This window comes from Amphibalanus amphitrite, unplaced genomic scaffold (assembly GCF_019059575.1).
Source record: "Amphibalanus amphitrite isolate SeventyFive unplaced genomic scaffold, NRLGWU_Aamphi_draft 000669F_arrow, whole genome shotgun sequence".
Taxonomy (NCBI): Eukaryota; Metazoa; Arthropoda; class Thecostraca; order Balanomorpha; family Balanidae; genus Amphibalanus; species Amphibalanus amphitrite.
In genome coordinates, this window is record NW_024882163.1 from 23,823 (window position 1) to 44,691 (window position 20,869).

At 47.2% G+C, this 20,869-nt stretch overlaps 2 protein-coding genes across 17 annotated transcripts in view; both read left to right on the top strand.

Moving 5' to 3' along the window:
- Positions 1-13,739: 13,739 nt before the first annotated feature.
- Positions 13,740-18,930, top strand: LOC122364327 (thymidylate kinase-like). 13 transcript variants are annotated; one of them, XM_043334591.1, is made up of 3 exons: positions 13,740-13,942; positions 15,023-15,078; positions 18,089-18,930. In XM_043334591.1, exons 2-3 carry the CDS (start codon positions 15,033-15,035, stop codon positions 18,760-18,762), a joined length of 720 nt encoding a protein of 239 aa, XP_043190526.1. In that variant the 5' UTR covers positions 13,740-13,942; positions 15,023-15,032; the 3' UTR covers positions 18,763-18,930. The 13 variants fall into 13 exon arrangements, with proteins under 13 accessions (XP_043190526.1, XP_043190536.1, XP_043190525.1 ...); XM_043334590.1 differs by having other exon boundaries at positions 13,935-13,979; XM_043334593.1 differs by lacking the exon at positions 13,740-13,942 and adding an exon at positions 13,977-14,040.
- Positions 18,931-20,150: 1,220 nt separating this feature from the next.
- Positions 20,151-20,869, top strand: part of LOC122364326 (mitogen-activated protein kinase-binding protein 1-like) — a 69,459-nt gene continuing 68,740 nt past the window's right edge. For all 4 annotated transcript variants that reach the window (XM_043334582.1, XM_043334586.1, XM_043334585.1 and 1 more), the window contains exon 1: positions 20,151-20,785. The gene's annotated coding sequence lies outside the window, so the exon portion shown is untranslated. The remainder of the gene's footprint in view (positions 20,786-20,869) is intronic.

Here is a 20,869-nt window from a genome sequence, read left to right on the forward strand (position 1 = left end):
CCGAACCGTGCGGCCGTGCAAAGGTGCAACGGTGTGCGGGGTATGCGTCACTGCCCAGTGCTCAGTATTTGTGGGCAGTGCACCGCAGAATGAAAATACGAACCCCTGCGCGCTTACCTGCACTTACTCGTAAGCGGGTGCTAGCGGTAAACTTGATCCCATGACAAGCCAGTGAGGCAGGTAATGTATAAGCGGTTTGACTCAGCGAAATATAGGAGTGTAGATCTGAGCTGGTTTTATTTGCTCAGCATGAGCAATCGTATGTTGTCCGCATTGTTTCGTGCCTTTGTATGCTACTCAGTAGTTATTTCTTGTTTGCCATCTGAAGCAAAGCTGCCATCTCCAAGTGGTCCCAAAGTAAGCCACAAAGAAGAACTTTTTTAAGGGCATGGTGCAGCAGCCAGAAAGGACAGATCTCCATTCACCATCCTTTCGACTTTTGTGGGTGAAAGATTACGAGATCTTACGAATGATCTGAAACGAAATTCAAAGAAATGTACCTATGTCGAGGTCGTGGGTTACCTTCAGCATAGAATATCTTCATTTGATACCATCAAAAACAGAGTTCAGTCAGGCTGTATTTTCAAAGTCCTTCAATTCGTCATTGATTGCAATCCGTGAGCACTTGCAATGAAGGTGAAAAGCAAGATGAAACAAATACAAGGGTGAGCTTAGAGCTACTGCTGCAGATAAATTTGAAGCATTAATTTGCAAATATAGTTTTAAACTGCGCACTTGAACGAACCTACTGAGTTTTGAATTCACAATATAACTATTCCACCTTTATTTTTCATAGTGTCAACTGGAGCTCGACGCTACTGAATGAATTAAAATTCAGTCGTTTCAGAGCACCCATCACCTTCAATAAAAGTAAGTTATGGTATCGATAGGCCATGCTCAGGCATGCACGTATCCCGCGGTAGCCAGTGCATCTGTTCGACTTCCTCAACCCACCGAACCATCAGCAGTTTACGCTCCCTGGCCGGCTGTGTATTACGCCGAGAGATGAAGCAGATGCGTCTCCTCCCAGAACTGAAGAGTTGAATCGTATTCACCGAACCAATATAGCCGAGCCGATAGCCACGGGTCGCCAGACGCGGCTGCGATAGCGGCGCGCCGTCAGTCTGCTACCGTAGCCGCCGGGGTGCGGCGGCGGCGGCGGCGGCGGCGGCGGCTCTGTGCCGGCCCTATCACCGACCCGGCGACCGGCCGGCGCCCGCGGCACTCCCCGCCGCCGGCGCCCCTCTGAAGCCGCCGCCGGCGCCGGCCCGTCCCCAGGGAGCCGGCCGGCGCACCGGGCCGCCCCGCCGCTGACTTATCGCACCGGTAATTGAACAAACGACGACCGCCGGCACAGACGCTGGCTGACCGGATGCCCGTCGTACCGTCAGCGCTTCTCGGCGGGTCGGGGAAGCGAAATATTACTCGGACACACAGGCTCACCTCTGGATGGTGGGTGGCCGAGCACGCGTCGACAGGGCGCCCGCCGTCAACAGCATATGTGGATAATTGTCCCCAAGGCGCCAGAGGGCTGGACGACATCGGGAAGATTGCTGCTCTGGGTCCCGGGAATCCTAATGGACCGGTCGGCGGTAGGTAGAGCGGTCAGAGTCCCATTGGGGGGGGGGGGGGGGGTTCAGACAATCTGTCAACACGGTACGGGTGGCCGGAGGGTGGGGTGCTAATTTCAGCGGGGTCACTCTCTGCGTTCGCCTTTTGGTCCACTTTCAGGATTTGAGAAGAAAGAGTGAGTGAAAAAGAGAGGAGAGAGAGAGAGAGAGAGAGAGAGAGAGAGAGAGAGAGAGAGAGAGAGAGAGAGAGAGAGAGAAGAAGAGAGAGAGAGAGAGAGAGAGAGAGAGAGAGAGACAGAGAGAGAGAGAGAGAGAGAGAGAGAGAGAGAGAGAGAGAGAGAGAGAGAGAGAGAGAGAGAGAGAGAGAGAGAGAGAGAGAGAGAGAGAGAGAGAGAGAGAGAGAGAGAGAAATAGGGAGGGGAAAGAGGGAAGCAGGTAGGGAGGGAGCGGAGACTTTCTGAAATGCTTTCTTTCTGAAAATATTTGTTTCAGTAACAATTGAGTTATGGCAATCAGACTTACCTATTTTGTACCTGCGAATGGCTGATCCTGATGATTGCTTATGTGGTTTAGGCGTTCACGAAGTGTGACGATATTGAAAGCTCGTTCTGGCTACCTGATAATCATTAGGTGACGGTATTTACCTTGTAATAACCACTAAGGATAAGGAAACATAAACAGCTACGGCCTAAAAAACACTCCGAGAAGAAGCTTCCGTAAATATTTGTGTCATGGTTTTCCGCTAGACTCGTAAGGATGATAAATGAGATAAACAGCCTTCGGTAAAAACCACATCGACGGAGTTCAATTTGAGGACAAATAATGCCAATAGCGAGGGAAGTGATGCATTGTTCAAATATGGTCAATGAGAGATAGGTACACGAGGCATACTCGTATGTACCGCCATGGTAGGTACTGCGATCCATCAACTCCGTATTGATATCAGTGTTGAAAGCACATATTTCATTGCCATCAAATTATACTTCTTTCCCCGTCTTACTTTATTCAGAACCAGCCTATCCGCATCAACGCTCCCACTACTTTGTTCGGTCAGTAGGTACTCCCACTAGGCAGCCGCCGCGCTGGTAACATCGATCCCATTTATATAGCCTCTCTGAGGTGACCGTTTGAGTGGCAGGACGGACGTCCCAACGGGACGCTGCTGTCCCACCGGGACGTCCTCTGTCGTTAGACCGCGCCGTCGCTGGTCTGCTCAGCAAAATATGTCACCCTATCCTATCGTCTTTCCATAATACCTTATTAACCTGGGATACATTCACTATTCATTAACTTGTTTGATTTTATTGCGAATATCAGGCATATATCACATTCATCCGTTGTGGTTTCGCATATTCTTTTGTGTGTGTTTCAACAGGTTTCGCAGAAAAGAGAGTTGGAACGTCATGTGGGTGATGACAGCGGCCATTTTACAGATTACAGATACGAGAAACTCATAAAGCCTACTCCCAACGATTTAGACACACAGAACGTTTACCTTTTGGAAAGTTTTGCTTTTACTTTCTACCTTTTCTCATTCGAAGTAAACTAGGGCATTGAAATTACAATATAGGTAAATATACTTTTTTCAAAATTGTTGATGGAATGAAGACAAAAAGAGATAAAACGCTGGATGATTATCTCGGTTCCTTCGGGGCTCGTGACGTTTCTGTGCAGTGAATATTAGCAGCGCTATACCATAAAAATGTAGGAAGATTTTGTTTAGGCACATATGACAAAATGACTATTTTCGTTTACTGTGGTCATATATTTGGCACCCAACTCTGTGCTCCTCTGGTCCTCTCACCGGCTGTACCTACCCATCCCTGTCCGACAGTATTCTATCTGATACAGTATGTACCAAGAGAGGCCCACTGCCGCTGCCGCTGACGCCTCCCTATCTCCTGACAAATGGCCGATCGACAATCCATCTTGCGGCTCTTGTCAGCGTGGCAGATAGCAGGGGCGGTGCGGGGACGAGAGGACGGTGGCACCCGGTAATAGGCACCGCCGGAGGGTGGCGGGCGCTCCGCCCACTGCGAACGCCCTCCCCCCCCCCCCCCCGCAGTGCCAGGTCCCAGCGACGATAGACGGGCACTCAACAACAGTACCAGGAACACAATGTCGGTGCCGAGATCGGGCTGACAGTCTATCACGGGACGTCTGTCATTGGTCCCAGATAAGTCTGTGAGTGATAAAAGTAGCGGGGCGGTGATGAGAGAGGCGGCATTACAAAGCAAGCAGCGCTAGCAGAAAGCAGCTGCTCTTTGCGGCTCACTCGTTGCTTACACTTGCAGACCAGTCACAAAACCAGCACAGCAAAGTCTCAATTACAGCCAGGTTTCCAGGAAAATGTGCAGTGTGTCTGTGTGTGTAGGCTGTATAATGCGGTGATACGCGCTCTACAAACGACCACAGCGGGCCGATATGACGCCATCGAGAGTTGCGCTGTTGTCGCAGCCATGCGGGACAAGAGCAGCATTACCACATGCACTTCTGACGTAAGTCGGGCAATTTATGGCGTAGCTGACGGAGGCGCCGGCGGCTACTTCAGAAGCCTGGGGAGACAGAGGCGAGCCATCCTGAGCGGACATAACGTGGAAGTCTCTCTGTGCTGCCCTCCGTGGGGCAATATAGTGAGAGCGCCTTCTGGTGCTTACTGAGGCGGGGCTCTGCCCCGATGGCAAATGCGCCAGTACGGTTTCAGTGCTGATCCGAGGACCGGTGCGCCATCGGCCTGCACCAGGCCCGCCCACATCGATACGGTAGGGGTCGGCCGAAATCTGGAGGCATGTCCTCGGCGCCGCGCCCTGGCAGCCAAGCTGTCTGACTGCGTTCACGGCGCACCGCACCCCAATCGAGCACGGCCAACTGGCGATCACCGGACCGGAGGGCGACTGCTCACCGCGGGGCCCTCAAACCGGGACAGACACCCAGCGGCTCCCAGCACCACCCCGACATAGTTTGAGAGCCCCACACATCCGACCGCCATCGCCCTGGGTCTTATCTTGCGTCTGTTGTGCGCAGCTGCGAGAACTTTTGTAAAAACTGGCGCTGTCGGAGCATTGGAACGCAGGCAGATGTGTATCGCGCTCTGAACCGATATATGCGAAGGCAGCGCTCACCAGACAGCAACCGAGCTCAGGAAAAGCGGTAGTAACCCTTTTCACGACAGAACGTTGGGCACCTATTTGATCCGTTTGCTACCTGATAAATCTTTACGAGCGAGCGAGAGAAGCGAATTCTTTTCAGTATATCGAAAAATGTCAGCATGATTAGCCAGGCCCGGCCAGAAACGCTTTTGAGAGGCTTACATGGTTCTGCGACACCTAAGCGAGCGTCATTTGAACGAACGATATCTGAGCGAAACATTATCATCGATTATCAATTACAGCGATTAAATATTTTGAAGCGATTGCCAATTTGACGAATTATTGCAGCGGTTATCAACTAAAGCGAGGGCCAGAATAGGCGAATCCGGTTTGAGCGAATGCTAGAGCCTCGCGGAAACAAACGAGCTTGTGCGCTGTTACGAGGCGCAACGGTCCCTTTGCTCGCCTTAACCCGCGCCCCACTGGGGTCTGTGTATAACACGCCCTACTGGGGGGGGGGGGGCTATTCATAGCCCCCCTCCTAACTCCGAAACTACTGGGCCGATCGTCAAAATTCAAACGGCGTCTGATAGCCCCGGAAAAACTGTCGAGCGAAACCTAATTTTATTGACCTCGAGGTCACCGATGACGTCACAGGTCAGGTCAAAGTAAAAATTATCAGCATTTTGGCTTGTTCACATTTTGGGCTCTGGCCGCCGTCTTATAAGTCAGATCAGGCTAATTTTTGGTTTCCACACTCGTGAACAGATGCTCTAGATACCTTGAGGGTACCAAACTTGTACTTTGATTTTCAGGTCAGGGTCAGGTCATCACAGGTCACGAAAATATTATATCATCCGTCGGTCACGTGACACATGTTTTATGGTCCATTTAGGCCATAGATTTCGAATTTGATGTCGTCTGTGTCATTCGAGGTCATTTTGAGTCGAATTTAGCTTAGGTCAGGTCACTTTCAGGTCAAAAAAGGTCAATTTTTGAAGTTAAAATTTTTCAACAAAAAAGGTGTCTATTGGATGCAGTTTGAGCTCAGGAACACGATGGTGCCATTTATATTGGTGTGCGATGTCAAATACGTACTGAAAAATTGATTTGAAAAATTAATAATTGTGAATTTTTTGCAATAATGCGTATAACTTGGCCATTTTTGAAGATATTTAGCTAAAACTTGCTAGAGTTAGTCATAATCATGCGTTCTGTCACATATATTCCGGTTTTTTCGAAAAGTCAAAAACTTTTTGAAAAAAATATAAAAATATAAATTTTGAATATTATTATAATTTTTTTTTTCGAAATTTTCAAAATTTTGAAAATCCGAGATAGCAGTTTGATAGCGCGGTCAATTCTGAGTCCTTTCATGCAAAGAAATTGGATCTAGCTTAAAAACTGAGCTCTTGGGAGCGATTGCCGTGGTTCAATGTTTTGCGTCGAAATCGGACGAACATGACGTCACTCTGACGTCATTTCTGGCCGACCTATGGTAGCTACGAAGTTCAAATTTTGACACAAGGTGTCAAATTGATGCAGCCGAAGGTACTAAAAGTTTGGCGTCGATCCGTCAAGCGGTTTGGAAGTTATTGCAGAAAAACGGGAGGGGGCTATAAATAGCCCCCCCCCCCCCAGTGGGGCGCGGGTTAACCCTCGCCGGACCTATTGGTTTTCTACATACAGAGATTGGCCATACATAGAGAGATTGGCAGAGATTGGCCGAGGGGGGGGGGGGGCGGGTACGACCCCCCCCCCTCGCCGTTTCGTCCCTGGTGGAGCTAGCGCGTCGCGGAAAAAGCGAGCGTGCGCGCCGTTACGAGACGCAGAGATTGGTACCCGATTTTAAGGTCCTAGGTCAACCGGTGACCTCTGAGGTCAGGTCAAGTGCCCCAAGGTACGGTTCAGTTTTTGGTGAATAACTTCGCAAAAACGGCCACAGAGCCGCGATTTTGACAGCATCGTGTTCGCCTCGCTCAGGCGCGTCGAATGAGATACTTTTTTCGGGTCAGGTCACCTTTGGGTGTTGACCTCAGGTCAAGGTCAGGTCAGCACCCCCAGGTCATGAAGTTGGTCGATAGAGGTCATGTCGCATATCATTCGATTCGGCAGGTCTTCTTGAGTCCATTGGTGGCTTTCCCGACTCGCTAGCTCAATTTGATCAAGAGTTATTGACGAAAAACTAATATGACCTTGATGACGTCATAAATGACGTCACGCAACATTGCAAAAGTGACGTATCTTACCTTGCAAGGAGTGCATCAAATCACGATTCCGTGTGCTTGAGATAGTTGGAGATCGTTCCCGGCGCCAGAATAGCAGTTTTCATTTTTCCCCATTGACTTATAATGGTGAGGTCACGAAAATGACCTGACCTCATATGACCTTTAGGAAAAATCCGAGATATACAAGTTGTGACACTCATAATGGATACTAGATCTTGCAAGTTTCATTTCCCTGTGACATCTCCTCTGGCAGTGAGGGCGTTGCGAAGTTGCCACATCTGAAGACCGTGCAGAGGCTCCTTATGACGTCATAGGTCAGTGACCGGACCTGACCCAAAAATGCGGTTGGTGTTAAAAGATCCGGCTTGAATCAAAGGTCAGGTATACCAAGTTTCAGCTCTCTATCGCCAGCGTGTTCGGAGCTATCGCGAAAAAAAAAACCCTTTGTGGGGCGGCACCCCCCCCCCCCCCTCGGCCGGCGAGGGCTAAGCCTGTTTTTTTTTTACACCCTACATAAGCTGTGGGCACCTTGGAGAGCGCCAAGTTGCCAACTGCACTGTCTTCTTTCTTTTCCATCCATGCTTTAACCCGCGCATGACTGGGGGGCTCTACAGAGCCCCCTCCGTTTTTTCGGCAATATCTTCTAATCCGTTTGACGGATCAACACAAAACCTGCGATACCCTCAGCGGCCTCAACTTGACACCTTGTGTTAAAATTTCAACTTCCTAGCTACCATAGTTTGGCCGGAAATGACGTAAGAGTGACGTCATGTCGGCCGATTTTGATGCAAAATATTGAATTACGGCAAACGCTCTCAAGAGCTGAGAGGGCTAGAAAGACGCGGTAAAAAGCAGTCGATAGCTCTCAATGCGCACGTTTGAAAACATTTCAGTCATTTTTCATCTTATATGTAGAGCAATATTCGGGTCACCAGAGGTCATCAAAGGTCAAAATTTGCCAATTGTCATTATATTTTTCAGAAAACATGCCGTTATCTCAGGAACTATGATATATAGAAAAACGCATGGAAAAGCAATCGATAGCTTTTGAACTTTTCTTTTGATAAGGTCATTACCAAAATTGACCTCAGGTCAACGGTTTAGCCTCCAGAGGGCAAAACCCCCAAAAATAGCTGTTTTTACGAAAAGTGTTTTTCGACAATAACTTTCGACTACAAAAAGCCACGACATTGCTATTGCCAAAATCGTGTTCCTCTCGCCGAGACGCGTCGAATGAACTATAATTTGACCTTGAAAGGTCAACTGGAAAATTTGACCTCAGGTCAAGGTCATGACCTGACCGGAAAAGGTCATGTTGCATATCAATCGATGCGTCTCAACAAGACAAACACAATGAGATCATCCCCAGCGCTCTATCTCTTTCCAATCGCGAGTTATTGGCAAAAATCTGTTTGTAGCCTCAAATGACCTCGGCTCGGATGACCTTTCTAGAGGCTATCAGCAAAAATGACACCATGGTCATCACGGGTGGTCCAAATCATTGTGATTCTGAAATATTTGGACTGTTCCTATGCGTACAAACGGATCTAGAGGCATTTTCATTTTTCTCCATTGACTTGTAATGGAAAGGTCAAGCCACTGACCTGACCTTAGGTCACGCATATAAAAAATCCGAGATATAAAAATTGTATGCGCCCATAACAGCATGCAATCCACCAAGTTTAAAACCTTTCTGACAAGCACTGCAGGCTGGACATGATTGCAAACTTTTTTAGGCTTGGTCAGTTAACTTGACCTGGTGACCTGACCTGACATGACCTGGGGTCAAAAATGGCACACATTGTCCAAAATTGATGTACCAAAGGCTACCCCAAGCGGCTCGGCGCTACGCGCCGGGTTTTTTATTCACACGCAAAAAACGCGATAGGGTGGTAACATATCCCCCCCCCCCCCCCCAATTTCTTTGCATCAGTGAACTAAAAATACACGTAAGTAGCTATCAAACTAGGTAAAATCTCATACTTTCGAAGATTAGAAAATTTTGAAATATATGTTTTTACAATTACAATTTTTTTCATTTCTTTTATTTTTCGCAAAAAAAAAAACACGGAATACATGTGATAGTACCAGGGGCTCCACCACAGGGAGTAGCGGGGGTCCGGACCCCTCCCCCAATAATTTACCTCGGGGGTACATTACCCCCCAATATTCCGAATATTTATAAGCTTGTTTTCGCGTAAGAATGACTAAATCATTCACAGAATGTGTTGAATAATTTAGAATGTGTTGACAGTCGCAAAGCTAAGGAATTTAAGATCTAGAAATGTAGGGAACCCTTAAAATGTTGTAACACACTCACGAATCGCTCAACACTCGCCGACCTATAACATGTACGGGAGTGTCATTATTCTACCATTTTGTGATTACTATGAAAGCGTTTAAGATTGCTAGTATTAGCTAAGCATGCTAGTATTAAGCTATAATTTCGTGAGGGGGGGTCCAGCTTGCAGGACACCTAGACACATGAATACCCGCCCCAAAAGAGCTTCAAATCGATCTGAGAATCCTCTTACCATGTGAGGTCACCAGACAGTACTGAGGGGGGGGGGGGTCGAAGCCGGTCTTTCGAGCACCATACTAGTCTAAGCAGCCCTCACACCGTTCTGAGGTAATCTGCAATAATTTGCACAGGGCTCTGAATGCAACTTGCAGGATCCCCATAACCTGACCTTTGATTCCTAGTGCAGCATTTTTATATCCATTTTCAGGTCAAGTTAGGTCACACCTAATCACAGAGACTGAATATCATTCTCTTAGGACCCCTTACTGCTATATGAGGGCAGGGTTTTCAAATCCCTACAACGACTCCTAAAGCCCTGCGCTTTCCTTTAACTACTTCCTTGGAGGACCCGACACTTGCCTAATTAGAGCCTACATATATATCTGAGCGCCTATGAAGGTCCCTGAATTCCCAAGCCCATGCCAGTCACTGAGAGCCTAATGCGCTGTCTGATGGCTAACACCGCCTTTGGAGCGCGCAACAGCGGCCCTCATTCCTCAAGAACGTTGATTTGAGAGGCCACCATGTCGGTGTCAATGGGATCCGCTTCTCGGTTTTCGATTCCTTGTGCAAACTGGACCTTGATTTTTCGGTTTGAAGCAAAGATTTCCCGATAAAAATGTTAATTTTTCTTTGAACTCAAGAAAAAATGAACTTTTTCATCGAATATGGAGCTGCGGGAAAGGGGAGGAGGGGGGTTGAATTCGCCCAAAATACCCACCCTGGATCCACCAGCGAGGTTTTGTGTTTTGGGCCGGACCCCCCCCCCCAATCCCAAAACCGTGGCGGAGCCCCTGGATAGTACACACACTGATGAACTACCCTAGCAAGTTTTAGCCCAATATCTTAAAAAATAAGCAATTTATTTGCATTATTGTCAAAACTTTACTATTAGATAATTTTCAAAACCATTTTCCAGTACGTTTTTGACATCGTACATAAACATAAATGGCACCATCGTCACATCGTGTTCCTGAGCTCAAACTGCATCTAATAAGCACCTCTTTTGTTGAAAAAAGTTCATTTTCAAAATTTGACCTTTTCTGACCTGAAAGTGACCTGACCTCGGGTAAGTTCAGCTGAAAATAACCTCAAATGACACAGACGACATTTTTTTTAAATCTACGAGTAAAATGGACCATAAAACATGCGTCACGTGACCGATACATAATACACAATTTTCGTGACATAGGATGCCCTGGCCTTGGCCTGAAAAAAATCGAAGTAAAAGATCGGTACCCTCAGGGTATCTTAGGCATATATCAAGGCGTGCGTAAACCAAAAATGACCCTGATCGGACTTGTCAGCCGGCGGTCAGAGCCTAAATTGTGAACAAGCAAAAATGCCGATAATTTATATTTTGACCTGACCTGTGACGTCATTGGTGACCTCGAGGTCAATGAAAATAGGTTTCGTTCGACAGTTTTTTCAGGAGTATCAGACGCTTTTTGAATTTTGACGATCGGCCCAGTAGTTTCGGAGATGGGATTAGGAGGGGGCTCTGGAGAGCCCCCCCCCCCTCTCAGTCACTCGCGTTATGGAAAATACCCCAGTCGTGCGCGGATTAATCTTTCCCCAATACCCGCATACTTGCCTAGCATTTAAGCGGCTTCATAAAAGCAAACGACATAGTAATTAAGTTCTTTAGCGCGTATCTTTTTAACACGAGTTCCAGGAGACATACGGGCTCGATTGTTAACCCTCGCCCCGCTGGGGGCCAATTTGCCCCCCCCCCTGTGGTTTTTCCTGAATAACAAGAAAACGGCGGTGCGCAGCGCTGCCAAATTTTCAGTACCTTTCCGGGCATCAATTTGACACCTTCACACACAATTTCAAGTCTTCACATTAGGTCACATTAGGTCACATTAGGTCAGGAGTTATTGAGTTCGAACTGAGGTCATATTCGAGCCAAAATGAGCAAAAAACATGAAATCTGGAAACGCTCACAAAATCTAGAGTTACCAAGCAATTTCAATTTTTATATGGTCATGTAGACAAAAGGCAGCGCTACAAAATTGCTATCTCGGATTTTTAAAATTTTGGGTTTTTGACCCCAAAAATTCAAAAAATTGATTTTTCTAGAAAAGAGCAAAAAACATCCCACCATTTTTCCGAATTTCGAAAAAACAGAATTTATGTGACAGTCTCTGCGCTCTTCTATATACATGCCACATTTTAGATCGATACCTTCTTTTTTGGCCAAGTTATAGCGAAAAACCGTTCAAAATTGATGATGTCAAAATTTGAACTCAATTTTTAGCAATTCTAGACCACGCAGCGCAAAACAAATACCACCGTTGAACTCCCCGTGACGAACTGCATCGAATTGATACCCATTTTATGCAAAATATCAACTTTGAAATTTGACCTTATTTGACCTGACCTTGACCAGAACATAATCTAAACTGACCCCAAAGGCTGCCTGACCCACATAATTGTACCTACGTGGCATATAAAATGGACCATAAAACATGCATCACATGATATTTTCATATTGTGACCCTCAGTAACCTGACCTGGTATCAGTGACCTCAAATAGCAAAATATGTGTTTGACCAACATTTCCCCATCGATGATTTTCGATTAAATGCATTTTACTCGATTTTACAACGCATTTCTTGAAATGCCTGTAAACGGTGAAAATTCGACCTTTGACCTGACCTGTGACGTCATCGGTTTGACCGAGGTCAATGAAATTGGGTCAATAGAGCCCCCTGTGGCTTATCCGACTCGCTACGATGGCTGATGGCCCAAAACGATGCTTGATGATTGTGTTATCAGATTGTTGACCTGTGATGCTGTCAGCCAAGGTCATGTATAGACTTTCAATGGCTGAATGAAACACTAAATGTGTTTGTATGTATGTGTCCGCCAAGGATGTGTAATAAATTGATGATGATGATAATGATCGTGCTTACCTACTGCACAAGTCGTTGACCTACAACTATTTATGGCGAAGGTTTTTTTGCCAAAAAAAGAAAAGAAACGGGAGCTGACCTTGATATCTTTGAACTGATCTCAACTCCAGGGTGGGATTGCATCGATGTCAGGAGTGCCCCATTGGACGTCAAACGCCAGTCACCTCAAATTGGTCACCAGCCGTTCAAACGTTCACCCCAGGGAGGGTGAAGTCCAGTCCAACGAAGGACTTGTCCCCACCTTCGCGCTGGTTGCCTGGCGGGATGACCGTTTGCCCATGGACAGGCAGACAGTGTGCAAGTGAGAATGTGGATTGTGAATGCGTTCATCCTGAAGAAAGAACGGATGACGCTGGGGAGGGTTCGTTGTGCAAAACTTGTCTGTACAGACATGGATAGACGGTTTACATAGTGCTATCAGCTGTGCAGAAATACGGGTTGAGGCAAACTCGGCCCTCCCCTCTCGCAGAGGTGCACGAGTCAAGGAAACATCGTTGGCGTGACAATGTCCCTTCTGACTTAGTTTTATGTTTTTATAGATAGGTTTGCCGACATGAGTTGAGTTCAGAGACGCACACTGCGCACAATCCAACGCAGGGACGTACCCAAGGAAGGAGGAGGGGGCGGGGTGCGTACCTTCCTCGTTCCTCCCTTCAGTGAGTCCCTTGGGGCTTTCAGAGCCCCAGGATGGAATCAGTGCCCCGCGAACCCAAGGCCCACGTTGGCCAAAATCACGTCGGAGGCGAACAAAATTCACAGGAATCCCAAAAATCACGTCAGGACAGGCAGGACTCACTGACCAGCCTGATCGGTCCTTCTTGCTACCTGGGGCCTCCTGTGAATAACCGCTAGTGTCTGTGTCTGACCGCTAGCGGCCGCTCTGACTGACTCCTCTGACTCCTCAGTAGAGAGGAGCTCTTCTGTAGGTTAACTGAGGCCCTCTGTAAAGAGGAGACCCTCTGTGGGAAGGAGGCCCTCTGTAGAGAGGAGGCCCCCAGGATCCCTCCACCCTCTTGGCCACGGTGTCTGATCCAGTGAATATAGCTGCATCAAAATATCCCTACTTGCCTGCCGGAATGCCGGTAGATGGCGTCACCTGAAGTGACGACGAGAGCGCACCTGCAGCGCCATCTGCCAGTTGGACCAGAACCCTGGTGGTGGCGCTACTGGTAATACAGACACTTTACATTCTTAGCACCATTGGATGAAAACTGTGGGACGCTTATATTCTCAAACTGATTTTGAAATGGCTTTTCATTAATCGTTATATCTTTTTTATTCCCTTTTGTTGATTAGCGTTCCATTGATAAGATTGTTATTTAGTGGTCGTAGCCCCTTTATGAAACGCTACATATACACCGCATGTAGCCGCAATTGCCGCTTCTTCGCTGTACGTACCCTTCACCCTGTTCAGCGCTTTCATGTCTTCTGCTGGTGAAATCGATGTTAATTTAAATGACGCCATAGCAAATAATTTTCACCAATGACCATCGGTTTCTGGCTACTTAGCTCGTCATCGGTATCCACCCTCATCCAACCCTCATCCAAGATTACTTTACTACTCCCCTCATCTTCCCTCATCAATTGTGATTGGTCAAAACTGAGTTTTTCGCTGGTAAGCAGCAGTAGCACTTACTGAATGGGCTAAACAGGTTTGTGTTTATTTTATTTTAAGCTTCAATTTGCGCGGGAGAATTGAACGGCTTATTGATGGTTTATAGGGTTTATAGTACCCTGGTTTATAGTCACCGTGGTTTTACCAAACAGGGTGAAGTTTGTGCAGGAAGTTTGAGTTTGGATGTGGTTTGGATGAAGTATACATTTGGACGTTAGTGCGTGCAAATTGCAAGGCTGTATCATTGTCGTATTGATAAACTTCAACTTTGTATTGTGATGGCTACATTGTTTCGAGCATGACCTTTGGGTCTCTTAACTGATCTCAGGCAGCTTTTGCCAAATTGTCAGGGATTAAAGGGACCCTCCCACCTTCCAAAAAGTTACTGAATTGGCATGAAAGTGATGTCGCTCGGTTCAGAAAGAGCAAAAACGAATATCTACCAAATTTCATCGAAAAATATTCACCGGTTTTCAAAATATTAGACTTTTACTTTTGTTTACTTTTTGGGATCTCCGCTGTTCCTAGCGACTTTATTTGAAAGTGCGGCATTTGTTGCGCGCAAAGCAGCATATACCACCGCGTGCTACAAAACGTTTTAGTCAAACATTTAACGGACGTTCGAAAGCCTGATGACGTCATCAGATTCCCGTAATGGTTAAGAGATAGGGACCACGCTGGTCCCACCCTGCAAGTAAAGAGAAGAAATTTCTTGAACACCATAAAGCTGCGGGGGTTGCGACCAGGATAAATGGTGGTTTCTGAGCCTGGCCGCAAACTTGGCTATCTCAACTCAAAACTAATGTTAAGGTGGGAGGGTCCCTTTAAGGAACTCAGATTTGTTTTTCAATTGAAAAACACTTCTAGGAATAGTATTTTAGAGCTATTGGCAACAAACCTTCAATTATTTATCTTTGTCTTGCTCACCTTGTGTGTATTCTCCATATTCTCATGCATCATGTGACATGTGAGTTGTGACTGAGTCTGACCTGTGTTGTCGTTGCCGCACAATCTTGATCTCAATCTATCAATAACTGCTGGTAGGTATGCTGTTTCACCTATTGTTTTCTTCTTCCTTAGACTGAAAAGTATGGGAGCAGAAACTAAAAGCAGTACCAGTACTGGAACTAGCCAGGGTGAGCCAGGGTTACAAGTCCACACAAAGCAGGCGGGAACTCTGATGCCGGCCTCACCCAGTCAACTGACCTAGTCAGATTCCATCAATACCAGCATGCCAAGGCTAGATGGATGGAAAGACAAAAGGAATCCAGCTTCATATTAATATGGCTCTCCAGCTGTTCGTCTCAGAAGGCATTGTCATGACATGCACATAAGCAGAAAAGAACACATTGCATGGGCCACTCGCCACGGCTTATTAATTTCCAACACTCATTTCTGATGAGTAACAAAAACTGCATAAATGGTTATTATTTTCTGGCTGACCCGTTGTGTCTCACATATATCATCTTCATCTACAATGCTGCGCCAGCACAGCAGTTCAGCGAAGTGCCAGCTGTCAAGGAAGGCCCTGAGCTTTCAACATAAAATCTGCACTGCACCATATAGTTGCACCTGCTGAGTACCTCTGCAGTCTGCCCGAAATCTTGTCAACATTGCTATTTTTGTGGGCTGGCCTGTTCCTTGTTTTATATTTTTATTTTGCTTTTCTGCATGCTGTAGATTGGGATTTTGGATTTTAGATGATTATTTTGCTATTCATGACGTGCTATTCATGGTGCAGCATGACATTTTATTCATCCGCAATGTTTTTTAAATGGAGGATCGATTCGGCTTTTCTTTTACGGAGTTGTATATCTGTACCTGTTAGGCTCGGTCGCCAACTATCACTATTTCAAGTGTCATATGCACGTGTGTGTACAGCCAGAGATGGTCTGTTTACGAGGGCACCACGTCTGATCAATGAATATTTTAGGGCCTCACCGACATCTGATATGTTTTTCGATGGTTTTAGCACATTCATGAGATGTGTCGTTGACTATGTGAGAAGCCGCTAAATGTCAGGGCCTCGTCTAACATGTTAACTGGGGGGGGCAATTGCCTCCCCAGTCGGGCGGATTGCCCCCCCCCCCCAGTGGCCAACATTTGCCCCCCCCCCCCAGTCAAAACGTGAACTCACAAAATTACCTTCTCTGCAATACGTTTTCATTAGGAGTCTTTCATGGATTTAACGAGAAACATTAAATAATTTGTTCAACAATTGTTCATGGCTACGGGAAAAAGCCAGAGTTTTGTGAATTTCAGGGCTCAGCTGAGAGCGCCAAGTAGCAAATTGTCAATTGGCAGCTGGCCCGTGACCCAACTCGTGTTTAACCCCCCCCCCCACTCAATCAAACGCCGGCCAACACGTATAAGTATGTTGATCACTGTCTGGTGGGGCAATGTGAGGGGGTAACACACTAATCTTAACCCTCGCCCGTATTGGTGTCTTTCCAGCCGCGAACGTATAGGGGGAGGGGGGGGGGGGTCCGTTGGACCCCCTTGCCGTTTCGCCCCTGATCGAGCTAGAGCTTCGCGGAAAAAAAAACGACCGTGCTGCCCGTCACGAGAGAAAGCCGATGATACCCAATTTTAAGGTCCTAGGTCATCGGTTAACCTTCCAGGTCAGGTCAATGACCCGAAAGTCGGGAAAATCGGTACCTGTTAGGACGTCGTAAAGGGAGGCTGTTATGGGGGTTTTCGGGGTGCTGATCACGAATGTCATGTTAGTTATGATCATAATGCATTTAGGCCGGGTCGGGTCAAGTCAACCAGTAAGGGTTTTGCCGGGTATTCGTAGTAGATGGCAACCGCCTCTGACAGCTTCGTAACATGTTACGAAGGCACTAAAACTACTTCGTAAATGTTCAAATGGTTGCTAAATTCGACTTCAGCTCCAAAAACTAGTCTAGAAACATGTAAAACTCGAAAAGGTGAACAGGGGTCATCAAAGGTCAATGACCTAACCTGACTTCCCGGTGACCCTGACACCCACCCTAATGCATGGGGGCAACATCATATACCATGTTTGAACGCTTGAAACCACGAAAAGACTGCAAACGCTCGGCTAATGCGAGCCGACATAACCGCGATTGCGGCCAAACATGGTCTCAAAAAGTAGGTCAAAGGTCATTAGGGTCAGGGTCATGACATTTTTAAGGTAGGTGTAACATTGATTGACGCGAGGATACTGAAAGTTTCGTCGCGATCGGCCGTTTTTTTACGCGAGTTATTTGCGAAAAACCGAGTGGCTCCGTTCGATACCCCCCGCCCCCGCCCCTATACGAGCATGGTTCGGATTGCCAGTTTTTTTTGCTTTTTTGTTAAAAAATCATGGTCTCAGGGCTGTGACGAAAAACAAGTGGCCTAAATCCGGTGAGAAAACAGGATTTGGGGGTACCCTAGGTTTGGCTCCTTCAGTCTTTGCCCCCCCCCCCCCCCCCCCCCAGTGAAAATTCCTTAGACGAGGCCCTGCTAAATGTGCAGCTGCTCTTCGTGATTTTAATGATTTTGTCATTGTTTTGTGTTGTATTATTATAGATAGGACTTCATCTTTAAATGGGGTGTCCCCGTCGACGATGACTTAATAAACTAAAAAAATATTCCTGAACAAATAACCATTCTGGAATCATGACATAAACTCACATCGTACCTATGAACTTTTCAGATCAAGATCTACTTATAGTGATGTTAGGAAACTGAAAGATCACTAAAATAATTCACTTTTATGCATTCATGTGATGGAATCTACCTATCCTTTAACTTTTTTTTTGCTATTTTTTCAGTTTCATCTAAGTATAAGGCATTTTAACTTTGGAAGTCAAACCACCAGTTGTGATTGATGGGTTTGGGTACCCACTCGTCTCCCACTGATCATTGCACTAGGAGGGGGAGTGGAACTGTCCAGCAAATGCATTTGAGCTTTGGAGGAAAGTGAATCTGCTGAATGCCTTCCCAATGTTTTACAATTTATCTCCTCAATTCAAGCCAAAAAATGAATATAGATGTCTATTCTGAGGTGGCATTTGCCATGCCTGACTGTTGGCTCATGTGATAACTGGCTGTCTGACTCAACTTTGTATGCATGAATTTGTATCGCAACCCGAGGCTAACTTTTAACTCCTTCCTGGGGTGCTACCCGTCCTTCAGAGATGGTCACATCACCAGCGAGTCGCCGTGGGGCGCTCATCGTCCTGGAAGGCATAGACAAGGCCGGCAAATCCACCCAGGCGCGCCGCCTGGTGGAGTCCCTCTCTGCGCGCGGCACGCCCGCCCAGCTGATGCGTTTCCCAGAGCGGAGCACGCCAATCGGCGGCCTCATCCACTCGTACCTCTCCGGCGGCGACTGCGGCACCGTCGACGACCGCGTGGTCCATCAGCTGTTCGCCGCCAACCGGTCCGAGCTACTGCCGCGCATGCGCGAGCTGCTGAGCGCCGGCGTCAGTCTGGTGGTGGATCGATACGCCTTCTCGGGCGTGGCCTACTCGGCGGCCAAGCCGGGCCTGTCGCTGCACTGGTGCCGCCAGCCGGACGTGGGCCTGCTTCGGCCCGATCTGGTACTCTATCTCCACCTGGCGCCCCAGGAGGCGGCTCGCCGAGCCGGCTTCGGAGAGGAGCGCTACGAGACGCTCGACTTTCAGACGCGAGTGGCGGCCAACTACGAGCAGCTGTGGGCGCCCTACTGGCGGCGCGTGGATGCGGCACGCGCTCCGGACACTGTGTTCGAGGAGCTGCTCGCGCTGGCAGAACAGTGTGTGGCCTCAGAGCGGTCCGCAGAACCTCAGCCACTCTGGGAGGGGGATGAGGCTGATACCAAGGTGTAGTGAGCTAGTTCATAATGAACTGCGCCAGTGTCTTCCACAATAAGTATGCTAACGAGTAACGACTGAGTGCAGTTCTTGTCAAAACGACAGGATGCCTGTGTTGTTTTACACTTATCGCCATTTGCATGAATATCGAAAATATATGCTTCGATGCTTTTTAGAAAATAAGCATTTTGTAAATTACACGGTAGTCGCCAATCCCAACTTGGTTCTCTCGTCTGATACGCGTGGACCCATTCTCTTGGCGTGTATCATTGGTTCGGTTACGGCTATATGAAATGTTCTGGCGATGGAAGACCATCAGTGGTGGTTGAAGTGGCCTGGTGGCTAACACATATGACAGAAATCCGTGACATAAGGTTATGACGTTATGGGCTATGACATAAATCCGTGAACTGTACGCCTGTTCAGAGTCCTTCCAACGTGCATGCATTTACTATCATTGGATTGAAAATTGCCGATCTTTGGAATGCTTCCTGGAATAACGTCGACTGTCAGGAACTGATGAGCCAGAACCTATTTACTGCCGCTCGACGTTGTGACGGCGACGGCTATATCCACTGTTGTAGCTTTGAGTTCCCAGTCCACATGTGTTTGCGCTGCTCTGTCTGGGCAATATTGGGAGGCCACTGTGATAGCATGGATTAGGTATTCCTGGATGGGACACTCCGCCGATTTTCCGACCACCCGGCGGCGGCGGCGGATTTCCCGACGGCGAGGGCGCTGGCGCCATTTTAGCATTGCGGGCTATGGGCGGAGCGTGTCTTTTGGTATACTTTTGTCGTTTATTACTTACCTATAACCGATTTTGATGAAAATTTTTGTAAACCTGGTAGAACAGGAATTGAGGAATGTCATGGAAATATTCTTTTCCCAGTTTTGATTTAAGAAGTTGCTTAAATTCTGCTGACAAGTGAGGGTTCGTGATTACAGCCGAAGAGCTAATGTTAGAATAAAGCTAAGTTTTATGCTATAACATGAAAATAAGTTGATATTTGTATTAAATCATCAATAGGAACTTGTTTGACTGCCGAGGAACGATGATATTTGATGATAAATTGCATCGGCAAGTCAAGAATACCGGCTCAGTTTATGGGCATCAGGTAATGATTCCGTATGTGATAGTGACTAAATGGAGCCATAATAATGATAAGAAAGGACTAAAAATTATGTTTAAAGTGTCTGAAATTGTGTCTTATGAGCTAAAGTTCGCTAATTTCGCCCCCCATTACCGCGTTTTTAGCACGCAAGCCGGTGCAGCGGCCGCCGGCGCACTCGCCGCCGATGTTTCGGAGCTCCGCCACCAGGGCGGCCGCTTGGTCGCCGGCGCTAGTGTTGGGGAATAGGGAGTGTCCTATCCAGGAGTACCTACTTCATCCATGGTGATAGCTTCCAAAACGGGGATAAGATGACAGGTGGCGCTGTGCTCCTCTTAGCGGTGGCGCCACAGCTGCTGCCTTAGATGAATTTACATCTGCTGCCTAGCGCCACATTTCGAAGACCGAAAGTAATTGGTGCAATCGCTTGCAATCGGTCAACTTGCACTAGTTACTTGTCAATGCATTTCAAGTCAATCGGACTTGAAATTTGCATTTTGCTTGGTTATGGGCTGCTTCTCTCTTACGTTTACAAAGTTACCGTTGATATACACCCTCTCATGGCCATCTTTTCTCTTTCAAAACCTTTGACGATCGTGAGCCTGAAAGTCATTTCGCCGACTTTTGTATTTAGCTGCAGCGTTCAGATATGTATGCGGCGTAATCGCCGCAGTATCCGGAAAATAAATATTTCCACAGTGCTATTTCGCATTTTGAAGAGAAGGGAGCGTTATCTGTGTGTGGTGCTGCTGGTCGTAGCTTTAGCCGGTTTTGTTGATATTTTTGCTCGATAAGTGGCGTTGAACCAGTAATCAGTAATCGTGAGAAGTACCGGACATCTGAGAAAAGACTGATCCTGACCGTCTGGCCACTGCTGTGCTGACAACGGGCCACCCGCCTGAAATTTGAATTATTGGGAGCAATCGGTGAGTTCTAATTGAATTACACACCTTTTTCATTGCTCTTTCATCTGTTGAACTGCGTCACAGAATTCTTGGGGCTTAAGCAAA

Bases quoted from the DNA above. Each gene is read 5' to 3' on its own strand.
- LOC122364327 (XM_043334588.1), top strand. From the start codon at position 15,363: ATGGTTATTATTTTCTGGCTGACCCGTTGTGTCTCACATATATCATCT. The intron at 15,463-18,088 runs GGAAGGCCCTGA...CCCGTCCTTCAG, and splicing joins AGCGAAGTGCCAGCTGTCAA to AGATGGTCACATCACCAGCG.